This window comes from Melanaphis sacchari, unplaced genomic scaffold, assembly GCF_002803265.2.
Source record: "Melanaphis sacchari strain LSU unplaced genomic scaffold, SCAv2.0 Contig76_pilon_pilon, whole genome shotgun sequence".
NCBI classification, from domain to species: Eukaryota; Metazoa; Arthropoda; class Insecta; order Hemiptera; family Aphididae; genus Melanaphis; species Melanaphis sacchari.
This window is the reverse complement of record NW_020271544.1, coordinates 1,148,191-1,174,256: the sequence shown is the minus strand read 5'-3', so window position 1 is coordinate 1,174,256 and position 26,066 is coordinate 1,148,191. Positions and strand designations below refer to the sequence as shown.

Sequence of the window (26,066 nt, the reverse complement as noted above, 5' to 3'; positions counted from 1 at the left end):
TTAATAAAAAAAAAATATATATATATAGTATACTTACGTGACTATATTGACTAAAAATGACTAAAATATTGATTAAATTTAAAAAAATATTGTTATGTATGTTAAAAATAATGTCGTTAAGTAGGTACCGTTCTGCTAAATATTATTGTCAATAAGTACCACCTATACTCAATTTAATGTTTCAATATGTTCAATATGACACTTATATTACTTATAATAATTTAAATATAACCTTTCCAAAATTAGTATATATCTAATTTAGATATACGGTATACCTGCATATTAAATTCTCAAGTTTTAAACTTAATTTTTCACAATTTTACTAAATTAATAGAAAAAATATTTTTTTAATGTGATATAGTTGTTATTCAAATAAAAAAAAATAAATACTAAGTATAATAACATTTTATTTGTGTAAAAATTTCTTAATGTTTTTAGAAGCTTTGGCTTTATAATACTCTGTTTTGATACTTACTATACTACAATTATATATTTTCTACAGAATTTCGTAAATTTGTATGTGAGTAGGTCTATACAAATTGAAGTGGAAGTATTATACTGACGCACTCCCCACCGAAGTTTTGATTACACGAGAAAAAAGATACATACAAATAAAAGTACAGACTACCGTTATTTTGATTTTGGATTATATAAGTACTCTCTATTTAACATGTTATTAAACTCTTTGTCTATAGTGAAAACAGTAATATTTTACTATAACTGCATGTCTGCTATATACATGATTACATGTTAGTAATTAGAGATATGTAAGGAACTAAGGAATATACGTTTCAAGGTATACCAAGTGTTGAAGTGTAGTAACACTAGTAACCAGTCTGTGCTCTCACCACTTGGTCGCTGCACGCTTCTTCTACTACGATGGCACGTAAACGTTACAGTGTCGGTTAAGGTTGAGGTTGATTAAGTTAACACAAAATTTATTTTTACAAAGGAATTACTTATTAAATTTAAGAATTACTGGGATAAAAATCTCTGAAGACCTATAAAACAGAGGTTTCTATTAACATGGAACATGCAGTGATTACAGAAGAGGATGATTAACGTAATTTAACATTTTGTTGTTGTGCTAACTAAACGTTAGCCAATGAGATGGTAGCATCAGTGGATTAATTCAATAATTAGGGTGTGATGTTGTTAAAGTCTTATACTTTAGACCTACGTTCTAAAACGCGGGTTTACCACACAAGAAAACAAAATACGGAAATAATTATATTGGATATAATATTAAACTCATATTAATTAGTTATAAATTACAATTAATTTAAATTTAAAACAATACGTCATTCATATAGTATAGTATTATAGGCATACACAGTATACATAAGGATTTCATCAAACACACTCATCCTCACCTTTTCATTTAATAATAAATTTATTCAAATTGTATTTTAAATCTTCAAATTTTATGTAAAAACGATATTTTATTTAAAGTATATTTAAAAATTACAAAAATCTTATTTTAAATAACTGAATTATTGAAGAAAAACAAGGGAGAATGCTTGGTGGATAACTTTGTATATTATTATATATGCTTTTGTAGTATTGTCGTGGTATATATAATTTAGTTGATTGCATAATTTTATAATTTTGTTTACTTGTCGTAGATATCTACATCACTAATAAATTGGAAACATGTGCATTGACCGGTTCAGTTAATGTTGTCAAGTAAACTAGTTCATAATGTTATGTCTGTTGATATAATAATAATCAATAATAATAACCAATGATAATAATATATAGTTAGGTACGCATTACATAATAGTCATAATATATACGACTATACATACTACTATATTATGTTTAGGTACTACCTATTCTATTACTAATTGTGTATTAAAAATTTAAATTTCGATTAAATTAATATTATAATGACTTAAACATTAGGTATTATTTATTTAACAAATAGTATTTGTATTACAATTACAGTATAATAAAATGTATATATTTATATTAAATACAGAATAGTGCTTATTTAGTACATTTTTTAAGAATTTTTTTTAATATTCTTGAATTTTAATGTTAGAGAGATTGGAGGTTATAGGAACCCTGAAGTTATTATAAAAAATTCTTACTACTTAGTTTATTCACACATTAACAATCACGAGAAATTAATCAATAAGAACAAATATTAATTAATAAATTATAAATTAAATATATGAGGTGTTACTGAGAACCAACTAAAAATTGGCATTCTCATAAGTAGGGCTCGGAAATTGGTACACTTAAAAAGTACTAAACATATATGCAACATGCATTTATGCGCGCGTAATAGTGCAATTAATATGCTTTAAAAATATGTACTTATTATTTTTCCTACTCACAATTTTCATAAGTAAAAATATTTTTATATTTTATAATTTTTTCTAAATATTTAATAAAAAAAAAGAAATTTTATATCAACTAAGGATTTAATAAACACGATACAATAATACTTAGTGAAAACCCTCAAAATTAAATATACATTATAAAGTATTTTTTTTTTTTTTTATTGTCAAATTTTCATATTATATTATAAATATATTATTATAATCATAGTTTATGATTCATAAAATACCTATACTTTGAAAAATGGTAAAATTGAAAAATATGCTCTTAAAATTAAAAAATCACTAAATATGCAAAAGTATACACTATAAACCTATGATACTATTATGTTAATAGAATCATAAAATTAATTTCAAGCTTACTTAGCAACAAATCTAATAACTCAAAAAAAAAAAAAAAACATGCAAATTCAATAATATCCGAACCATACCTACTAATAAGTAATATAGTAGTGGATAACAACATGCATTAAATGGCGTCATAATAGTATAAAAATAATATTGTAAATATTAATATTTTATTATGTATTACTTATTGTATTTAGTACATACCGCAATTTAACCATTGTCTAAAAATTGTAAATATTCCCAGGTATATAATAAATGAATTTTTCTTCAGCTTTTTTTTTTTAAATTATAATAAAATATTAAAATACGTTAATACGTTATTATAATTATTATTTATTATTATTGACTATAATAATTTTAAACATTAAAAAAAAGTTCGTCTTTCAAATTCGTTCGTTATTTTACACGTAAATATCGCACAATTCTCCAAAAAATACACCATTAAATAGGCAACGTACGCAGACTGTTAATACTGTAATAATAAAAAAAATAATAAATTAAATATATTATCAAATAGGCGTAAAACAAAAATTAGACAAGGTTCTATAAAATTCGTGATGTACTTTTTATACCATTTATCTAAACTTATCAAAAAATAAACTTTTTATAACATAATATTATAATTTATAAATATTTATATACATCAAAATGTTTATACAAATATTTTTATTAAAATCTATCAAATTATTCAATTAAAAATATAAATAATTAAAAAACAAGAAGTTAATTAAGTTATAGTGGTTTCACCAATAAAAATAAGGAAAATGTAATCAAATTTTGCAAAATATATATTTCGTGTTTATAGTTTACGTTACATAGGTGCTATTATTGAATTATTTGTATTATATTTATAATAATATATATTATAATCACGATATAAAATATGTATAATATATAATATTATATAATATGTACTTGCAGCCTGCAGGCTGTAGTTCGGACAATAGCTAATAATGTGACGATTGTCGAGCTTGCTGTCTTTGATATTTAATATTTTCACTGATACCTACAATATAATAATAATAATATGTATTATGTATAGCGTTTATTATAAGGTAGAACGTCTTATTACATATTATTATTTTTATTATTGTACGTATCTACTATTAGCACTATTATATTATGTATAACATTATCGCGTCGGTTATAGAAGTTTCTTTCTCTCTTTCTCCACGGGTGGTGACGACAACATGCTGCCAGATACTGAAGTTCGGTATGTAGTATGTACACTCTTCTACACTTGATCGAGACTGTGAAATTATTGCATATTATTTTTATGATTACGCATTACGCGACGATATTCAGTACGCTTATAATAATAATTATTATTATTATTGTATATTACTTATGTACTGGCTCTACTTACCATACCTACAGTATAGGTATAGTTGTTTATAAACACACGCCCCTCGAATACTAAACCACCTTGGCCCACAGACCCAGTAGGTCATACATCGAGCTCTAAACACAATATGCGCAGTGGACCGCAGACTCCATACCTATAATAGTGATTGCCTATGTTATATTGTTGTAGTATACCTATAGTGAAAATTTAATTCATTTAAATTTAAATTTTATAAATAAGAAAAAAAATTGGTAACTCGCCGTTCTGATCTATAGCAAATTTCGAGTAAACCTACTTTATTATTTAGTAGGTCACTATAAATAGATGTGTTAAATTTGAATCCAAATATCCCATGTAATAAATTATTGTACCTAAACAGATCCGAAAAAACGATTCTGAGCGAAAGAAATAGGAGGATTGACTAAAAACTGTTATTAGTTAATGTTATAGCTTATAATATTAATAACGATATTCACATTATCAAGCCACATAGCTTTATAATTAAATATCATCATAATATTACTTATTATTTCATCTTAATGCATAAGTAAATAACCATATCCATAAACAATATTATAAGTTATAACAATCAAAATTATATCATTAATATTTATATTTATAATTATACTATAAATTACAATAGTTAACAAATTACCAATAACACCTAATAAACACGTATACTTACGAACTACAATAATATATTAAAATAATTACCAAAAAATTAGTAATAATATAATATTAATTTTTTACGTAATTTGTATCATAAAAAACATGTTTTCATAATATAAATGTAGGTACTTACATAAAATAAACAATAACAAATTAAAACAGAACAACAAGTAAAAGATCAAGTCTATAAGTAGTATATCCATTCTGACATTCAAGTCAGTCAAGTTTCCATTAATAATTCTGTCACCACCGTGTAATCTATATTCAGCCATCAGCCTGTCTTCAGAGAAATACACCGTATTATTTTCAAAGGCAAGAAAATAATAATTTAACAGTCTAATTGATCTTTTATTAGCTGCAAAATTTTAAATTAATGTCATAAATCGTATTTGAATTATTGTTTTAATTTTGTTCATTTAATGTTTATTAAATTCACGTCTTAATCTTATTATCACCCGATCATCAACGCTTATCAGGTAAGAAAATATATCAATGGACTTTAATACATAAAGAGCAAAAATAAAATTATCATTAGAAGTAAAAATAATACACGTAGATACTCCGATGTTCCAATAAGAAAGTAAAAATAATCTATATTAATAAATCTGTATTCACAATCCCGAATAAAATCGTAATGATAATATATAGGCTCTAATAAATTATAAACGAAGAAGCAAAAGAACGTGCACACTCGTAGCTCCATCGTTTATGTTTGAAAGAATCTAACTATAAACATCTAAAAAGTTAATATATTATAATATATGATACATCTATGCAATATTTGAGATTATGAAAACGATAGCTAAAAAAAAAACAATATTATCCTTATATATTATTATTTATTTTTTTTTTTTTATTAAAATATTATTGTCAATTATATACCTAATTTTTATAATTCAACTTATTAGTTATAACCAACTTTTTTCCACTACGTAAGTTTTAATTTTAAATTTCTTCTTTCTTTTCCCGATACGACGACCCCACCGACCGTGAACGAGAAATACGAGGACAACGTTGCTATATAGGTAGAAATCGACGCGCCGTGTATCAAAAATTTCAAATCAGTGGCAGTAGTAACCAGACGCTCGTTGAAACGATTGCAAATTTGCGCGCGCGCGCCAATGGATTACCTAACATCAACTTACCTAAATAGTGATAATAACTTTATTGGCACCATAAATAATATTAAATGATATCGGGCAAAATATAAAACATCCACAGTCAACATTTTAAAATACGTTTTTTATTTTTTAAATTGAACAAATTTGAAGACCACCAATATGAATCGGTGGAAAGGCAAAGTGGCGTTAGTGACCGGCGCCAATGGAGGTATAGGCATGGCAATCACTAAGAGACTATTGGACTTGGACCTTGCAGTTGTAGCTATTGACAAGCAGACAGAACTCTTATTGGTAAATATCCACATAGATTAAACTGCAGTAGCTTATTGCTTGTTAATTTATGATGGAGTTTTTATATTTATATTATATACTAGTCACTATAGGTATACCGTATACAGTAGAATTTTTAACTTTTTCTGCCTAATTGGTAATGTTTATATACTAAATAATAAGTATAACCACAGGACTCTCACATTTATATTAATAAAAAATATGCCAGAATGTTAAATGTTTATCGTAACAATTAATATTTTATACTTATCGTTCACGCATAAGTTCCCAAAACATATGTCATCAAAAAATTTGAATTGGGTTGAAAAACTTTAAAGTCACTCTATGGCAAGAGCGGATCCCAAGAGCATTGGAGGAAAGTTCCAATCCCGTTGAAAAAAAATAATATTAAAATTTTTTATATTAGTGGGGGAGCTATATCTATATTATATATTTTTTCCTTTAAAGTGTCGGGACTATAAATATATGCTGGATCCACCCTTGCTCTGTGGATCTCTGAGTACCAATCAACAAACCATTAATTAAGTATATAATATATGTTTTTTGTTCGTTGTATTATAATATACTGTATACTTAACCTAACCTAACCTTTTCAGCTACGTGAAACAACACAGATAATGAATTGGGTCCGGTCAAAATAAATAATATAAGTTAACATTTATATTGCATGATTTTAGGTAAAACAATATTTTCATTAGTTTTGAAATCAGTAACATTACAAGACAATTGATAATAACATTATTTTTATAAATAATACAAGATACGAGTAGAAATAACATCGGTTTGTGATTTAGTATCTAGTAAATAAAAGTTAATTTAAAATATACATCCAAAATTAACGTCATTTCTCCAGTTTAATAATGCAGATATTGCAGATATTTTTATTGCCATATAATCATAATGCATTCCACTATAATCTATATTAAAATTCAAAACTATTTTTTTCTAATTTTTCTTAAAACAAGTAGGAATAATATACGTTTAAAATAATAAATAAAGCAAAGTATAGACATCAATATCTTTTAAATATTAATAAAATTATCAAAAAAATGAATACAAATAAAATTTGATAAAATTTTGAGTGCCAATACGAATAATAAATTATTTATTTTGTACTTGAATGTTTAAAACTTTTTACTGTTTAATATATTATTTAGCTCTGGGGTGCAACTAAAATATCCAATTTTAAACATATTCAAAAAAACAATCAAAAATTCTTCGTACCGTTTCAAAAGTTCTATTTTATATTTCCAACAAATCCCTCTTTTCTGACCTAAAAATACCAACTGCAGCCATTGAAATAGCTAAACTACATTATAAGCATTTCAATAGCTGTTTAATCAGTAATCACAATACCCAAAATCTCTTATAATTCAACTCTGATCCGCAACCATTCCAGGCAATTCTCAAAAGAGATTAAAAAGACAATGGTATCGTAATCTGCTAAGATAAATTAGAAGAAAAAAATTGAAAAAAAAACAAAAATAATATAGGTACTTTAATTTTTAACTTTTATCCCGACAAAGTATCTCCAAAGGGAAATCTTTTCATTCCTTTATTTTTGCAATTATTTAATAGTAACAATCAAGTTTATTATTCATTATTGTAACAGATTGCTGAATATAGAATTATACTAAAAAAAAATGTATTCATATATATTATTTAGAAATTATAAAATATCAACAGCTTCAAAATGTTTAATGAATTACATGTAACTTATTGATCTATCATACATTTATACTGTTTATTAAAATAAACAGCAATATTTAAAAATCATAAAAGTAATGGAAAGTGAAGACATAATAATTACATTATTTTTATAATTTGTTATCACTTATCATATAATTTTTATACGTAGGTACTATCAACACTTTACTGATATCTGTTATGACATCTTAATACTTACTCCTTCTTGTAGAATAACCGGTTAAACGCAATAGGTACATTTAAGTTAGGTACTACAATATTTCATCGCAACTATTTTGATTTACATACCAAATTGTTATTATGTCAAGAATAAAGACCAATAAAAAATCATTAATAAAACACACGTCAAATATGCATTTAGGGAGTAATATGAAATTCTAGCCCCCTGCGGCAATAGGGCTCACGCTCAAATGAACGGGTTTCTATATTTGTGTAGTTACGTAAGTCACGTATAATATTATGTGTGCATGCATCGTATGTACCGAGAAAAAGTAAAATCTGTCTTGAAAGAATCTGGTCCCGTCGCTCTTCTTCGTTTCATTTTTATAGTATATGGTGTGTTGTTTCAGTGTTTTTAAAATGTAAACAAGACATCTGTTACAGTTTTTACTACTTACTAGTTACTAGTTACTGTTAACAACCTATATGGCTTTTAGCTATTATAATATATATTATATTATTGATATATATTAAGCAAGAATATGTTCCTATATATATAAATATATATATAGATATATGTTGTGAAATCGCAATGTACATAACGAGTATAATAAATAGGTATACCGACATTAAATTAAATTAAATGGTTTAATGGTTTAATGAATTATATATTATTTTAATTTAAAAAAACAATTATCTTCTTAAAAATTGCAGTGATACAATGTACGTGATCATATAAATTAGTTGACTAGGTCAGTGGTCTTTAACCTTTTTGGACTCGCAACCCAATTTTTTAGGTCTGAATTTTTCGCGACCTACGTAAACTTTGTACAAAAACAAAAAAAAGCTACAATATCTTAGTAGTTTTTGTAATAGTACTATTTTAACTAAATAAATAAAAATTGCATTTTAGTAGGTAGAATATTTAATAATTATTAGTTGAAAATATATAAAATTCATTCGAAAAAATATAATAAAATAAAAATGAAATAAAATACTATACAACAAATTTAATGTGATAGTTGTCCTTGAGTTTTTTACATAATAAATTCCATCTTGGCTCAATTTGACTAAGTACAACCCGTAAATCATCTTCAGTTTCAACTTTCAAATTTATGTTGTTTTGACGTTTTTCAATTTGCCATTGTAGAAAACCATTTTTCACATAAATATGTTGTTGGAAATATTAATAAAATTGAGATGGCTATAGCTGCTAATTCTATGAAACTTTCCGTGCTCAAGTATGCCCAAAATATGTCTAATGAAGTTATAGCACTCATTTATTTAACATTTATTTCATCTATTAAACTAATTTTTATTTTAAAAAGAAGACTTATCACGACCCAGAAGTTGAAGACCACTGAACTAGGTAATAGTTAATAGGTATAATCCTTATATATAAAAGAACAGGCTTTTTTTATTTTTCATTTTGTGACGATACTATTTAACATTTTTCTAATTTTTTCACAGGGTTGTACCGAATACTCCTACGAGTGATCTATTATTCACAATTTAATTTTATTCATCATTAGTTTAAAGACCAAAATTATATGCACAAATAATTGAAAAATATGTTCAAATATGCATCATAAATTTATATTATTTTAAACAACTACAAACACTAGAACAAATAAAACAAATAAATATAACAAAATTAAGAATGTTGGACCTTTCAACATCTAAATATATAAACAAAAAAAATAAATATAAAAAAAACATCATTATATGTTTTTAAAACAATTTAAACAAATAAAATATATCAAAATTTGCAGTATTGCCAATAAATGAATGTTAAATTTTATCCCAACTTTAAAATTAATTTGATTTGTCAGATAATAGTTTATCAACACGGTATCAAACTAGAGAAAATAATAAAATTCTATACTGTGTTAGCGGTAATTGTTTTTACCAGTATGGCAGTATTTAAAAATTATAATTTCCAAAATAAAACATGAAATAATTTGAATATTTACTAAAATTGTAAAAAATATGCATTTTATATACATTTATGAAAAAATATGCCCCAACCTTCCAAATATGCCATTTTATGAAAAATTAAATTTGGTCTATGGAAATGGAATCAATTGGGTCTGAATCACCCACATTTCAAACCTTTGTAAAGTGCATAAACTCAATATTCTGAACATACAAATACATAAAATTCTGGTCTCTAGCATTCATTACAGTCATTTTGAGAAATCACAAATTACACATGGGCGAAGCTGGGTAATTCATCTAGTATTATATTTAATGTATAAATTAAATTGTTTATTTGTAGTTGACTGAAACTATTATATGACGAAAATTAGGTTAAAAATTGGTAAGATTTAATTATTTAAATATAACTATAGATACACAAGACACATTAACTTAGTACTACAGTAAATGTTCACTCAGTATTTAAGTTGGTACTTATTTATATTATATAGGTGTATTTTAGAATCTATTATTGTATCATTATGTATTTTATAGATTACATATTTACATATATAAAGGTACCTAAATTAACTGAATTAACAAATTAACTGTTGATTGATCACATTGCAAGTATCCAATAAATACCCATTATATATTTATATAGGTACTTTTATTAAATCCTAGTATAATATAGGTAATGGCAAGGGCATCCTCAAGGTGGGGGGCGAATGGAGCAGTCGCCCCCTCCATGACCTCTATTTTCTTTCTTAAAATGTTCATAATTTATATTAAAATATAGTAATTGGTGTATTTTCATATATATATATAGGTGATGTATGAAGTTCGCCCCCCCCCCTATAAAAGAGTCTAGGGATGCCACTGGGTAATGGTGTAAAATAAAATAATGAGTACACGATATGAACATAATATTATTTACTATTTATGTAACCATAATGGTTATTAATAAAATCAGTTTATTAACTAATTATAATAAATTATATGTATACTGTATAGATACTATATGTCTATATATATGATACACATCTAATTAACATGGTTTCAATCAGTGGTCTGCTGAAATAGACTTTTTTAAGGCAATTACCTTAAGACCAAAATGGGTGGGTGAGTATAGGTGGGTACTGATTTAGTGCGATAAAAAAGGTTTAAAAATAATATTTATGTTATAAAAAAAAAAAAAAATGTAAACTAAAAGCTGTTGGTGTATGGGTGGTGAAATGGTGTCTCTAGTCAGAAACAATAACGTTATTGGTTTCAATAGCTTCATATTAGATAGGTATGACATTAATTTTGTACGATGATGGTTGTTTTAAAAAAAATTAATTCAAAAATATTATTTAAGTATAATACTCATTGAACTTTATATAGCATATTATTTGGTAAATATGTTTATATTTAATTGTGTATAGGAACTGAAAGATGAAAAAAAAACGAAAAACCTCTACCCGTTAAACGTGGACCTATGTCATGAGGAAGAGATCATACGAGCGTTTCAATGGGTTGAAGAAACGTTCGGCGGCGTTGACGTACTCATAAACAACGCTGGCGTCGGCGGACAGTCTACACTCATAGGTAAATGCATACATTAACTATCAAACGATGTTAAATAAATAAACGTTGATACCTAGTTTATAGTTACCAGCAGCAATCGCTGTGTTCTAGCCGAACAGTGCTATCTCTGAAAATTCCGTCAGCAATTTAAAACATGAGTTTTGATAATAATATAAGTTCACTCTTATTTGTTAAACATTAATGTTTAAAAAAACTTTAATACGAGTAATACAATTAAAGCTGTATGCAATATATACTATATTGTATATTTGTATATGTATAGTAGGTACCAAAGTCGCCACTTATTGGACTCATAATGGACTTATTTGCCTATTGAACTCAAATAACTGCCTAGTCCCTATTTAAATATTACACGTATACATAGGAAAAAATCGGCTATTGAAATCATGACATTGATAAATGGGTCAATGTAAATTTTTTGTCCATCTTTCTGATTTTGTACATATTTTAAAATCAAATATAAAATAACACTTTTAAAGAAAAAAAATATTTTTTTTTTTATTTTAACTGTAATATATTTAATTTATTTTTCTTATATGAATGACAAAATACATTTAAAGTATATAAGTAAATAAATTTATATACATAATGAATATTTATTATCATTTATTAGGAGGTACATGGCCAAATTCAATTTTTTGTTACAATACATACCTAATGGATGTATATTTTTTACTCTTGGATTCTTTTCACCTTATTGACTTATTTAATTAGATTAAGTTTGGTTAAATAATAAATATCTATTCTGGACCCAAAATGAGTCCAACAATTAGAAAATACTACAAGTTTATGCTTGTATAGTATATACACTGTATACTAATTGTATTTTGTAAAAGTATATTTATGTAGAAGACAGAGCTAAATATTACCTATCACTATACTCCTGGTGAAATCGAAATACTTATAAATACAATAGTACAGAGTACCTAACAGTAATATGTATTTTACAATTATTTTATGTGTACTAAGTACCTACTACTTACACAATAGTATGATACAACATTTAATATTTCAAATTATTATTTATTACTCATTGTCACACTAGATTAAATATATAAAGGTTCCAATGGTACTATTACTATACAGACATACAGTGATAAATTTATTTAAAAACCATCGTTAAATGATGTGTTATATCACATTTTAAAATAGTATCCGTCCATCATGAGTGCCGGATAGGTATACAAATATTAAATAAAATAGACGAGGATATACCGATATACGACGACAAAACTCGTAGTTTGTAGGTACTGTAAATATATAATTTATATGTAATTAAATATTTCTGAAAAAAAATGTGCTATGTTTTGATTACCTATGGTATTTAATTAAGAATCTAAACTGAAAATTATAAACACCACAAATATTCATTGAATCATTTCTAATGATTGCAATTAACATCTAGAAAAGCACTGAAACCATGTGTTCATGATGTAAATAAATTAAAACGCATTGCCTAACAACAATGTTTATCCTCCACCTGATATATTATCATTACTTTCCACTTGGTACTGGCATGATCATATTAAATAAATTAAGTCCATATTAAAGTTAGTTATGCAAAATCAAATTGTTCAATTGTCAGAAAGAAAAAGCAAGATGATTGTGAAATATTGGTGACTGGTATGAGAGGGTACTTTAAATTCATTATTTTTTGCCCTACATTTAACCATTATGTATCTACGCATTATACTTTGGCGCCATCAATTTAACATCATATAATAATAAATGATACAATACCTATGTTATATTATTTTAATTCATTATATTGTAGGTTACCAGATCTCTATTTTATATATTAACTTTGTACCAACTGCAACCAATTTGGTAATTTTTGCGTCATAAAACGTTTCATAACTTGTTCTAATATAATATAAGCACTTAATAAATGTATTAGGTATAGTTAACAGTGTTAACACACACATATACATATATATATATATGTTACGGGTAATGTTAACATTCGGATAATGTCGACATTATCCGGCTAATGTCGACATTAGCCATCCATGTTGGCTAATGTGTAATTTTTCGTTTATAAACTTGAAATATCAACATTATCCGGATAATGTTAACCTTAGCCAGTCAATTTTGGATAATGTTAAAAGTTATGTACTATTTAATTTATTTAAGTTTCATCACTGCTTGGTATATTAATTTAACGTGACCACTGACCCCAGCTTATCTTACCGATAATCAATCGATAATAATAGAAAAAATTCTGAAATTTGTTTGATAAATCAAGCTGAAAAAATGAAATTTAGGTTTATCCATAAGTTTCCCCCAGCTAACGTCGGAGATAGTGTGAGAGTCACTTTACCCGATGTCGACAGAGGACGAGCAGACCCAAAAAATATTTTATTTGCAGTTGTGGCTATTGAGGACGAACAATATTATAAACTTGGTAATAAATATGGTACTTTGCCACAGTTATATACCAGAAACCAGTTTGGTGTTTGTCCGATATCATTAATACCGCTTGATGAGGTGGTACCTATAGAAAAATCATTGAGGGAAATTGCTGGTCTAATATCAGACGGTAGTGGTGGTCAAGGATACAAAAGGTGTTCATGCAAAGGTAAATGTGATACCAATCGTTGTAAGTGTAAATCATCTAATATTTTGTGTGATTCAAAATGTCATGGAAGTATGCCATGTAATAATAAATAATAACACATTCATTCTATTCTTAAATACTATTTAAAAAAAAATCTTAAAATATAAAATAAAATTTAATATTGTATTATTAGTAGATTAGGTTATTAAAAATGAAAAATAAGCTCATTTAAATTATACTCGTATTATGTATTTTATGGTAATTAGTAATTATTGTATCTTTTTTTTTTGGCATATGGTTAATTGTATCTAAAATATATTTAATATTGCTAATAATTTAAAATGATTTCCTATCATGCATGATGCAATTTTATAGTTGTTAAGACATTATCCATAAGTCCTTGGCTAATGTCATATTAACCGGTTAATGTTAACATTAGCCGGCATTTAATAATATTCATGGCGGGTAATGTTAACATATGGCTAATGTCGACATTAGCCGGATAATGTCGACATTATCCGAATGTTAACATTACCCGTGACATATATACATATGCCTTATGCTTCTAGTTAAATGACCATGAATAATTTACTGATGACCGGGAATAAAATTTGGAACCTTATAGGTGGGAACCGGAGGAATCTTGACGACCAACAAGCCAAGGAAAATACGTTTAAATGTAAAATACATTTTAATAAAAACTACAAATATTAGATACCTACTAACTTATACTATTATAATGAACAGAAGAACTTTGAAATACAAATTAAAATATTTGTAAGAATAACACTATAATAATACTAAGATAATAGGTAGGTATTATTGAATAACTAACTAAATATGTACCTAATTAAATATTAAGTAAATAATATAATTAAGGTACAGGTACCTTACCCATATTATTTTGATGACCGTTCAATTCTTGAAATTTCGCACGTTCAGCAATCCCGACAGCATTCAGCCCATCATGAAGTTTATTTAAATCCTAAAATCGTTATTTTTGTATAACTAGTTACATAACATCTGTATATTGTGCTAATATAATATAAAAAAAAAAACACTGGTAATTAGTATAAATGGTATATCTATCGATATGCTGATACTTTAAAATTTAAATTATTGACTATATAAAATATTAAAATATAAATAATGCATATAATTAGTCCATCGATGTAACTAAAGAGATAAATACTGGGGTGCTAAAATTATGGGTAGGTAGTAGGTAGTAGGTACCAATCAATTTTTAAAGCTATAGATACCAACCTAAAAGTATACATTTTAACATCGTTAAGTGTAGTTGGTCTAAATTATTAACTCTTATTTTTAATAATTATTTAATAATTAGATATTATTATCCAGAGGACACCACTTTAAAAATTCTCAGTACCTAATAAGTGGGCGACCAATGAAAGGTTAGCTAACCTAATAATAATAAACAGCGATATTTTGATTTTTGTTTGTTATTTAGTGTTACTAAAAAAAAAAAATAAATAATTAATACTATATAGACAAAAATATTATTAGCTTTTTTTTTTATTTCAAAATTATAGATATGTGTAACTATAAACTATTTTATCAATGATTAATTTTGTCTTTTTCTTACAGATGGTACAGTATCAGAATGGAAAAGAATATTGGACGTTAACGTTATAGCATTAAGTGTTTGCTCACGCGAGGCAGTGAGATCCATGAATAGTCGCAACTTAGAAGATGCTCACATTATTCATTTGAGCAGGTACAAAGAAAAAATATAAAAACAAACCATTAATTATACTTGTATACAGTTTATTTAATTTACTATTTTATACTGGCATATAGTAATCTAGCGCATTATGTTCCTTCATATGGTCCATTCCACTTCTATTCTGCGACCAAACATGCTGTAAGAGCGCTCACAGAAGGGTTGCGACAAGAATTAAGAGCATTGAAAAGTTCAATCAAGGTCACGTGTCTCAGTCCTGGTCTTGTGAAATCGTCAATTTTCAAGAACTCACTGGGAGAAAATTTTGATAAACATATATATGAAGCGTACCCCAGTATTTCTCCAGCAGATATAGCATCTACCATTGAATTTGTATTGGCCACTCCTCCACACGTACAAGTAATATCATTTATTACAAATTTATTTTTTATTAATACATTGTTTTTGAACAATACTAAAATCTTTTTATTTAAGTATACTCCTTATGTTCATAAGAATTTTTTTGATTATCATCAAATTATCAATACAACCATGCAATTCAGTTTATTTATTAATAAAACATTTGAAAAATGTATATTTTCAAATTATTTCCAGATATTTAAGTAAATATAGTTTATAAATTTAAAACAAATTATTTCAAGAAACTATTTTTATTTATTTTTATTTTGGCCTTATAAAATATAAGTATTCCATAAAAAGTACAATAGTCCTGGAATCAAACAACCTTCTCTTAACTGTTGCAATATAGGCTCATTAATTCTTAAAAACTAACATAATTTTCATACAATGGATTTAAAAATACATTTTACTTTTACTTATTCATATTTCGTATAGTGATATACAAAATGCTTCTATGTAATAATTGCAATCACTCAAAAATATATAATATACATACATATATATTATACATTATACAAAATACAAATAATGCAAAATAATAGCAAAAGAAACAACAATTATTTTAATAAATAAAAAAAAAAATAGTATAAAATGGTTTTCAGAGAAAAAAGTATGTATATATTTATATATATACACGAAATTATAAAAGAATAAAAATAATTCATAAAATAATATGTTAAAATGTAAGGAAAACAATACAATTAATGGATGATTACAATCTACAAATGTCTTCTGTACAGTGATTGATTTTAGTTAAGTAAAATGTAAATTTTAAGTGAAAATGTTTAACAATACAAGAATAAATCGTATACTATAAAATATAATATATAAATGTTATCACAGTCACAACACAGAAGACTAATAATTAACATGATATCTTGCAAACACATTAGTTGGCATACAAAAACATTTTACACATTAAAATACAAAGTTTTGATTTATCATCAAAATGTATATTAACTCTTAGAGAACCATTTTCTAAAATGTCATGTATTAGAAAATAATAAATATTCAATGTACAATTTTTTTTATAGTTTAATAGTTAAATAATTTGTTTCAGGTGCAAGATATAATCATCAAACCTATAGGTTCAGAGGCATGATTGAAATTATACTCAAATCACAAGCACAATGTCATAGATTTATCTCAAAATACAATAAAAATGTATTGGTAAATCATATTTTTCATTAAAATACAAAGTCTATGATTTATAAATATAAATATGTATATATAATACATACATAATTATATATATATATTTATAAGAAAAGGAAAAAACAATAATAAAATAATGATTCTTAATATTACAATATTTTACTTGATATTTACAAAAAAATTTAAATTAAAATTAAATCAATAGTTAGAAGAAAACAAAATAAACATTGATGTTCATTAGATAATTTAAATATGTAATACATAAAGTAAATCACAGTTACTAAACTCATTTGTGCTATTTAGTTAAGTTATTTTGTAAGTGATATCCTTAGATGTTAATGTTATATATAAAAATGTTTATTTTGTGTTTTATACAACAACCTAGAGTTCAATCACATTTATCCATTGGTTTTATTACCAGCTGTTATATAAATTATGCAATACATAAAATAAATATATGTATGCAAAAAATCTAAACAAAAATTAAGTTTGTTTTTTCTTTCTTTCTTGTTATTTTTTTTCTCGTTTCTTCAAGTTTACCATATTAATCCAATCAAATAATGAATAATCCTGTAATGAGCATATGACGATGCAATAAAAAATAGATGTAATATTAGGAACCGTACGCAATCCTGTTGGATAACAGCTGTTTGACGTGATCCTTTATGACTGGGGAATTCACCAGTAGAATAGAATGTCTCCAGAAGACGTTCTTTTTCTTCCCAGCGATCAAACAACCATTTAGTCATTTCTTCTTGTTCTCTAGGAACCTGAAAATTTTATTTTATTATGACTAATGCAATCAAAATGATATTTTTAAAAATCGACATACAAGTGAACTAGGAAATAATCTATAGTACATATGTGTACGGCAAGCTCTTCTTTGACCCATAATAATAGTGGGTAAATCTAAAGGTCTTCCTTCTGAATATGCAACTGTTATATCCAAAATCCATGCTAATTTGTCAGTATTTTCATCTATAATTAAGTATTAAAATGAAATTAAGAGTTAGTAAAAAAAAAATGTTATTCTATGTTGGTAAAAAACAATATTGCTTTCAACAATAATATTAATACATATTTATATAAAAATTATTATTGCTTACTGAATTCGGTATTATTGTTAGTCACACCACCATATTTTGTTTGTTTTGGTGAAAGTTCATCAATGATAGCTGAAAAAGCTCCTAATCTTGGTAATGTAACATGTTCTAATAAAGGTAAATTATTTTTCTGCGCATACCTTTAATTAATAATTATTAATCAATATTTATATGCTTAATAATCTAATTATTTAATTGATTTACCTTTGACTAGCTTCTCGTCTTTTTCTTAAAAATCCTCCTTCTGGAAATAAAATAATTAATTTTCGTTGACGAGGTAAATATGATCCACGGATATGAGTCCTTAATTCTTTAACAGCTTGTTCTCTTTGATCTTTACCCTAATAAAAATTAAATAGTGAACAATAGATTTTTGAAGTTAAAAAGAATAAAAAAAGCAATATTTACCGATAAGATAAAAAAATCCTGATGAATAATAGAAACAATACCAAAATTAGTAAACTTGAATATCCTGTCCATGATCCACATAATATTAGGTAACACTCCGGCCTTGGAATTGAAATTTGTCATTAGCATTGGCACATCTGCTGTAGACTGATGATTAACTAACACTAGAGTACGATCATTCAAACACAATCTAATATCATCACCCATTTCAACAACTATAAAAAAATTAAACATTAAATTTAAATATGTTTAATTAATTGAAATAAAAAACATATCATATTTTAAAAATCTAAAAATTAATCAATTTTAATAAAAGTTACTAAATAAAAGTTTTTATTAAAAAGAATATTTACAATCTATACCAAGGATAGGCATACAAAATACTAGAGGGCCAATTTTTAGAAAATTAAAATCTAGCAGGCTAAAATATAGAAAGCAAAAAAACAAGTTATTTAAAATATGCATTTTAATTAGCATTTATTATGTTAATAATGTAAATTTAATTTTTAACTTTAATATTGTATGATGTAATTTTAAAATGTAGCACGGGTCAGATAAAAGGCTCACAGGCCGCCTGGTGCCCACCCCTGATCTATACTGATATATGATAATGAAAAAATTAGAAAAATAATTAACTAAAAAAAATATGTATGAAGAGGGGACAACCCAGCATCTCTGAGATAATGAAAGCAAAATATAGAGCCAAAATTAGGGTATTCAAAAATAATGAAGTTTTATGTGAAATAGATAATAGAAGACATTACTTACTGTCATAACCAGCTGACCAAGACCACATAGAAACCATAGCTAATAACCAGTGGAAAAATAAGCCTTCAAGTTTCCAATATAGATTTGGATGAATTTTCCGCAAAGGGAAAAATATTATCATCCAAACACAGTATGTTGGTATACAATAAATATTGTTTATGAGTACAAATAATATGCGGATAATAACTTTGCAGGTTACTGTAGCTCTAAAAATAAAATAAAAATATTATAATTAAAAATAAAATATATATTTATAAAAATACTAAATTTCAACAATCAAAGGAATACATGATAAAAATAAAATGAGAAATAGCGAATAGATTAAAAATACAATATTTATCAGATAGAGTAGTATTAGTAAAGCAAGAATCAGTGAAGTATTTGACTTAATGAAAGGAGGTAGATGATATTTTGTTTGTGAACTATATGCAGTATAGTTTACTGAAATAATCTAAAAAACAACAATGGCATTCACAAAAGACTGGGGACTGTCTACCTTAATAAATGCTAGTTCATAAACAGATTCCAGAGCCCCAGCCTGGTAGGTGGTGATGGGGTTTTTTTTTTATATCTAGTGGCTAGTTTATATGGTTCAAGTAAATGAAGATTAGTAAATTACATAATAAGAATTTATTATAACAACATGTGTATTGTGTATAGTGTATATAGTAATGCAATAGTAAATATCTCATTGATAATTAAATGTATATGTACAGTTAATAATTATCTAGAAGTAACATTGAATATATTTTTATTTACCGAAAACTGGAAATGAAAAACAATACTAAGAATACTAATATGATAATTTCTAAACTATAATATCAAATACATAACATTATCGGTATAATGTTGATTTTAAAATAAATTTAAGAAAGTTACAACAATAATTATTTATCAAACATAAAAAAACAAATAGTAAATCAAAAGTTACAAATAAATAAAATTAACATTATATTCTGTTAAAGTAAGGAAACACCGTCAGAGACAACCAGTATTTTGGTGGACAGGGGGGGGATTAGACAACATATGTTTGTCTACACCTAACTTAGTCATCTATCATCTTAGTTGCTCACCAACTATGCTACTTAACTTAAACAAGGTATTTTTTTAACTATTTTATTTAGTTTTCAACAAATCGAACAGAGTATCAACAATGATAATTATTTTCACAACAATATTTTTTCATTTGTCATTTTACAAATAAACTATATTTACAACAGAAAGATTGTAAAAAAAAATACTAGATACTAACCATGAGTAATAAAATATATATATTATGTATTATATAATATATAATATATATTGAAGCTAGAGGATTTTATGTAAAATGCAAAATAATAGTAAATGACAATTTATTAATAATAATAAAATACCTTATATAATCTTATTTTAATCAGCCTTGGAAATAAAATAATTATTTAGATTATTTAGAAATATCTACTTAACATTATCCTCTAGAAAACATAAATATATTCATATAATATATAATTTATTTTTTAATTTAATTGTTTGATACAATATACTTCAAGGTTTGTTATGTTGTGGTAGGTATGTAAAACATTAAAAACAACTTCATATTTAGAGATTAGTTAGACGTGGACATTAATTGTTATGAAAGAATTATTAGATTAGGTACCTTTAAATTAAATTTCATGTATATATATATATATATATATATATAACATAAAAGGGGAATGAAATGTATTGAAAAACAAATTTATTTTATTTATTTTGAAGTGGAAATTATATAAAATTTAATGAATAGATAACGATAACATAAAATCTAGATATGAATTATTATAAAATAATTAAACAGGCAATTTTAGATATTATTAATAATATAATTTGAAACAAAGTAGTAAAAAAGGCTCTTTAAATATTAATTACTAAGTATACAATTTTTAGAAAATTGAATTACAGTTTGATTACTAAGAATCATTGTATTGATATAAATAAAGAATAAATTGTTAAGTATATTTCAAATTAGTACTATAAAAAAATCAGATAGTTAAATATCAACTATAGGGTATATAATACATAGTAACGGCTCTTAACCTTTTGTAGATCACGGACCCTTGATCAAAGATTTTCAGAAATCACAGACCTCCTTACCAACTTTTTTCGAATACTTTTCTTTTACAATATGTCATGTATTGACGTATGTTATATGTTAAGGCTGCTGCGGACTTCCAACATGGGTATCACAGAGCCCCAGGGGGCACGGACCACAGGTTTTAAGAACCGCTGATATATAGATTTTGACTGAAAGTGTGTAAAATATTTCGATAATAGGTACTTTAGGCAGAAATCTTAATTTCTTAATTAATTCTGTTATTTTACTCTGAAGTATTTATTCTGTTAATATATTTTATTTATAACCAATGAATATACAAATTGTAGATATAATTGTAAATTATAATAAACAAATTATTATTATTACCATAATAATTATATTTCTTTCTTTTCCAATCAATAAATAAATATAAAACAAGGGAATAAAATATAAAAAGTTATAGGTAAAAATGTATTTATATAGGGGATATGAATTTATTGATGTTATTTATTATTGGAGTAAATTGTATAGTTAATGCTTAAGTTTTCCAATTCCATAAAAATTTATATAAGTATACAAAGTTCAAGTTTAGTCAAGAAAATTATAACCTCTAAAGACTAACTAAAATTGTTATAAATAATACTTTTAGTATATGAATTCTGTATCATGTTTTGTCTTCTTACCTACCTTAATAAACTAAATTACCTACCAAAAGTGAACAAATTATAAATGTTAGTTATAAACATTAATTAAGTAGAAAATTTTTACAAGATTTAAAATGTTTCATGAATCACACAAAACATACAGTATTTTAATTATAATATGTACCCATAGCTCATTACTTTAAGATAAAATGTATATATACTGTGTACCAAAGATGTCTAGATTAAGATTCATTAATTGTATAATATAACAAAAAATATGTAAAAGCAAAGAGTAGGAAAATAAAGGAAAACAATTAAAACTTACAAAAGAAATCAATACATGACAAATATGTTAAGTTAAGTAAGATATTGTTAAGAATCAAAAAATAATTATATACTTAAATAATACATCAAAACACTATATTTTTTTCTATAAATTGTAGATAAAATTAGATAAATATTATATTTATATTTCTTTGAATACATATTTTTATTATGTTCAAATTATAATTTTATTAGTAAAAATGTTTTACATCTAATGATAGCACAATCCGCATGACTTTATGATGCAAGAAGCTGTAATTTGGTCTACCCAGCTATATAATATTACTAGTATAATAAAACAATATTGGCAGTTGTCCATAATTTTTAAGTTATTAAATTATATGAATATTGGTTATTATTTAATATTTAATTATATAATATTATATATATACATCAATACTAAAACGTTAACTTGTAGTATAAAGCAGATTATAATGTACTGAAAAATCATTAAATATACATTTAAAAATATCTATCGAAAAAGTTTAAGTGTTGTTTCTATGATAAAATTGACCAGAAAAAATATGCAAGTCTTCGCTCTACTTATAACTAATCTAGAAATAAAATTTAGATCTAAATTGTTTAATTGAAAAATACAAATTTCATATTTAAGTATTTTATTTTTATAATTATTTTATAATTTGACTGATAAATGCTAAAGACGAATTATGTTACATTAACACAAAGAATAGGCCGCCATGTTATCTTTATGGAAAAACATAGTGGCCAGTGGCCCACCTAACATAAAATTCATTTTTTATCAATTGTGTACTGTTATTCTATGTCTGAGAGATATTTGATCCTTACAATGAAAATATCTTCGATAACTCTATTCTTAAAATTATAAAAAATTGAAATAGATAAGAGATAATGCTCTCTCTTTAAGTTGGATAATAGGTCAATGTGCTCTAAAACTTAAGCAATAACACAACATTAGCTCGACATTAGTACTACCGAAAAGAAATTTTCTATGTTACATGTTTATAAAACGGAGATAAGACATGTGGGTGCAGAATTTTCTTAACAGACCACCAAGTATTTAACTTTCTTTAATATATAATAAATAATAATTTTAAGTATTTTTTATTAAGTTCCAAAAGAAACATAAATAAATGTAAATAAACATTAATACTAATTAAGTATGCACATGTATTGCAAAATAATAGGCAATAGATAATTATAAATAATAGTTAAAATACGTACCTAAACATAAATAATTAATAATCATGGGGTGCCAATTAAATTTAACAAAATTTAAAAAAAAAATAAACAATTAAAAGATTTATAGAACAGGCACATAACAATCAAATATGAAGAAGGTTATTAGTATTATTACATTTTGGTAAAGATAATTAACGTAACGTGCAAATTTTAATATAATTATTTGGCCTTGAAAATAACTATAATCCTACCAATAATTTTCCCATCAATTCAAATTATTGTAAATCCATGAAAACGTTGAAACTCAAATAAATTTCTACCACTTTTAAAATAATCATTTTGTATGTGTATTATTTAATAGTTTATACAACTTATTTAGATTGGTAAATTTATAGGAACAATTTAAAAGGATATGGTATCTAACACCTTTCTACCTAAAAAGCAATTATATACATTTGTCATGTTGTCATGTACCTAAGTAGATAGGAATACATACAGATATACATTTCAAATTTTACCTACCTAAAGTAAAAATATAAATAATTTACTTTAGCAAATTTCCTATAGAAATGTTTATCACGCTTACACCTACCTACACGACAATAAAAGGAATGATTTGGTAAATAAGAATAGATAAATAATTTCAATTTAAAGTATTAATGATGACTAATGATTAATAATAAACCAATAATTTTACTAATAAGTAATGCACAGTACAAAATAAAAGTATATTCAACTCTAGAACCTTTCCTGTGAAAAAATCAAATTCTAAATCATCGCTGCTTACGTACAGTTAATTTCTGTAAACTGAAACAACCAAAAACTATGTACAAACCTGTAACCAAATTTTTTCAGCCGTCCGTCTGGCATCTCTATGCTCAAGTCGGTTTTCATGTCAATTACAGCATGCGAAAAAAAATTTCAAGAAGTGTTAACTGAAAGTTAAATTGGATTTTCTGGATGTAGGTAGCACACACGTCGGTTCGTTTGGAATATTATTGTAATAAATATATAAAATACAAAGTCACTATAGCATCAGATACTGGGATAGGCGCGTGTACTAGCGCGAGGGGAGAGGCACTACCGCCCAACGAACAAAAAATTGGCTTGCCGATGGCCGCGGATCACATCATTTTCACTCTTCGTACGTCCGAAGTCTGCGGGTGGGAGGAATGACGAGCGGGTGGTAACGCGTGTCGGATAACGTGTCGTTTGACAAATTTTTCACGTTCTAGTGGCGAGACACGATTCAAACGTCTCGTGTCGAAAGGGCTGTTGAAAACTTTCGACAAGAAGAGCACTTTCGGATGTAATTCACTACTAATAAGTAATAACAGTACAAGAGCAGACTGGACTGACCACAAACTGACGAACGTTTTTATCAACGACGAGCACTGTGTGGCACGTACAGAACACTGAGTACTGACTAGTGACTACTGAGTAGTGAGTACCGACTATTGAGTAATGACTAATGAGTATTGAAAATAATTAAAACGTATTATCTACAAAATATAACATATAGGTACTACTAACTATGCAGACGAAAATAAATGACCTTAACGTTAACATTTAACACACTTTAACAACCGCGAGATGGGTATCTGATACCTACTACCATGGTAACCCACCAGGCAGCGGCAGCCGAATTTTTTATTGACGTAATCGTTGGTTGATCCGTTGGTTAATTATAAGTGATAACATGCACGACGCCGACATTGAACTCTATACCCTATACAAATACAATAATGTTATCAGAGTTCAATGGCGAATTGGCGACAATGACGGTTTAAACTTAAAAATTTACTTACATAGGATCTTTATTCTTTGCATACAGTTTTTAGTAATAAGTGTAGGCATTGGTTATTGAATAGTTTAATCGACTATCAATGGTATTAGTATCTAATATCTAATATCTATATGACTATTATATCTATGACATACATTGTATGTAGTAATTTTGGTATTTTAATGAATCTAGTGTCCATGTCTGTATATCAAATACTGATTTCTTCAAAAACAAAAAAAGTGCACGGTTATGTTAATAATTTGTAGATTGAATCTATCAACAGTAGTCAAACGTCAATAGTTCATAGAGTTTGGCCATTGTTCAGAGTGATTAGACTTGATGAAATGGTCAGACTTTATGGTAGGACTTTAGTCAATTGAATCTAGAATCCACTTTAGATTAAACTATAAATTATGAAGAGAAATTTTTAATTATTCTCAATTTTTACTTTAAAACCATATAATCTGAAAGTAACTTTATATTTTTTTTTAAACGGCTATCTAATATATCTTAG

At 25.6% G+C, this 26,066-nt stretch overlaps 2 protein-coding genes across 4 annotated transcripts; one reads left to right on the top strand and one right to left on the bottom strand.

The window, feature by feature from the left end:
• The first annotated feature begins 5,764 nt into the window (after nucleotides 1-5,764).
• On the top strand, nucleotides 5,765-17,373 carry LOC112601252 (dehydrogenase/reductase SDR family member 11-like). 3 transcript variants are annotated; one of them, XM_025348752.1, is made up of 5 exons: nucleotides 5,765-6,119; nucleotides 11,330-11,492; nucleotides 15,655-15,784; nucleotides 15,868-16,150; nucleotides 17,211-17,373. In XM_025348752.1, the coding sequence occupies exons 1-5, from the start codon at nucleotides 5,988-5,990 to the stop codon at nucleotides 17,250-17,252; spliced, it is 750 nt and encodes a 249-aa protein (XP_025204537.1). In that variant the 5' UTR covers nucleotides 5,765-5,987; the 3' UTR covers nucleotides 17,253-17,373. The 3 variants fall into 3 exon arrangements, with proteins under 3 accessions (XP_025204537.1, XP_025204535.1, XP_025204536.1); XM_025348750.1 differs by lacking the exons at nucleotides 5,765-6,119; nucleotides 11,330-11,492 and adding an exon at nucleotides 13,484-14,091; XM_025348751.1 differs by lacking the exons at nucleotides 5,765-6,119; nucleotides 11,330-11,492 and adding an exon at nucleotides 13,486-14,070.
• A 145-nt stretch (nucleotides 17,374-17,518) lies between these two features.
• LOC112601245 (acyl-CoA:lysophosphatidylglycerol acyltransferase 1-like) lies at nucleotides 17,519-24,660 on the bottom strand. The gene is made up of 7 exons (XM_025348738.1): nucleotides 24,602-24,660; nucleotides 19,585-19,790; nucleotides 18,817-19,031; nucleotides 18,613-18,749; nucleotides 18,412-18,548; nucleotides 18,138-18,283; nucleotides 17,519-18,075 (listed from the first exon to the last, which is right to left on the bottom strand). The coding sequence occupies exons 1-7, from the start codon at nucleotides 24,658-24,660 to the stop codon at nucleotides 17,842-17,844; spliced, it is 1,134 nt and encodes a 377-aa protein (XP_025204523.1). The 3' UTR covers nucleotides 17,519-17,841.
• Nucleotides 24,661-26,066: the final 1,406 nt, after the last annotated feature.

Coding starts and splice junctions, on each gene's coding strand:
- LOC112601252 (XM_025348750.1), top strand. CDS start 13,746: ATGAAATTTAGGTTTATCCATAAGTTTCCCCCAGCTAACGTCGGAGAT. Junction 14,092..15,654: donor TAAATGTGATACCAATCGTT/GTAAGTGTAAAT, acceptor TTTTTCTTACAG/ATGGTACAGTATCAGAATGG. Junction 15,785..15,867: donor CACATTATTCATTTGAGCAG/GTACAAAGAAAA, acceptor ACTGGCATATAG/TAATCTAGCGCATTATGTTC.
- LOC112601245 (XM_025348738.1), bottom strand. CDS start 24,660: ATGAAAACCGACTTGAGCATAGAGATGCCAGACGGACGGCTGAAAAAA. Junction 19,791..24,601: donor CTGAAAAAATTTGGTTACAG/GTTTGTACATAG, acceptor TTTTATTTTTAG/AGCTACAGTAACCTGCAAAG. Junction 18,549..18,612: donor AGACGAGAAGCTAGTCAAAG/GTAAATCAATTA, acceptor TATTAATTAAAG/GTATGCGCAGAAAAATAATT.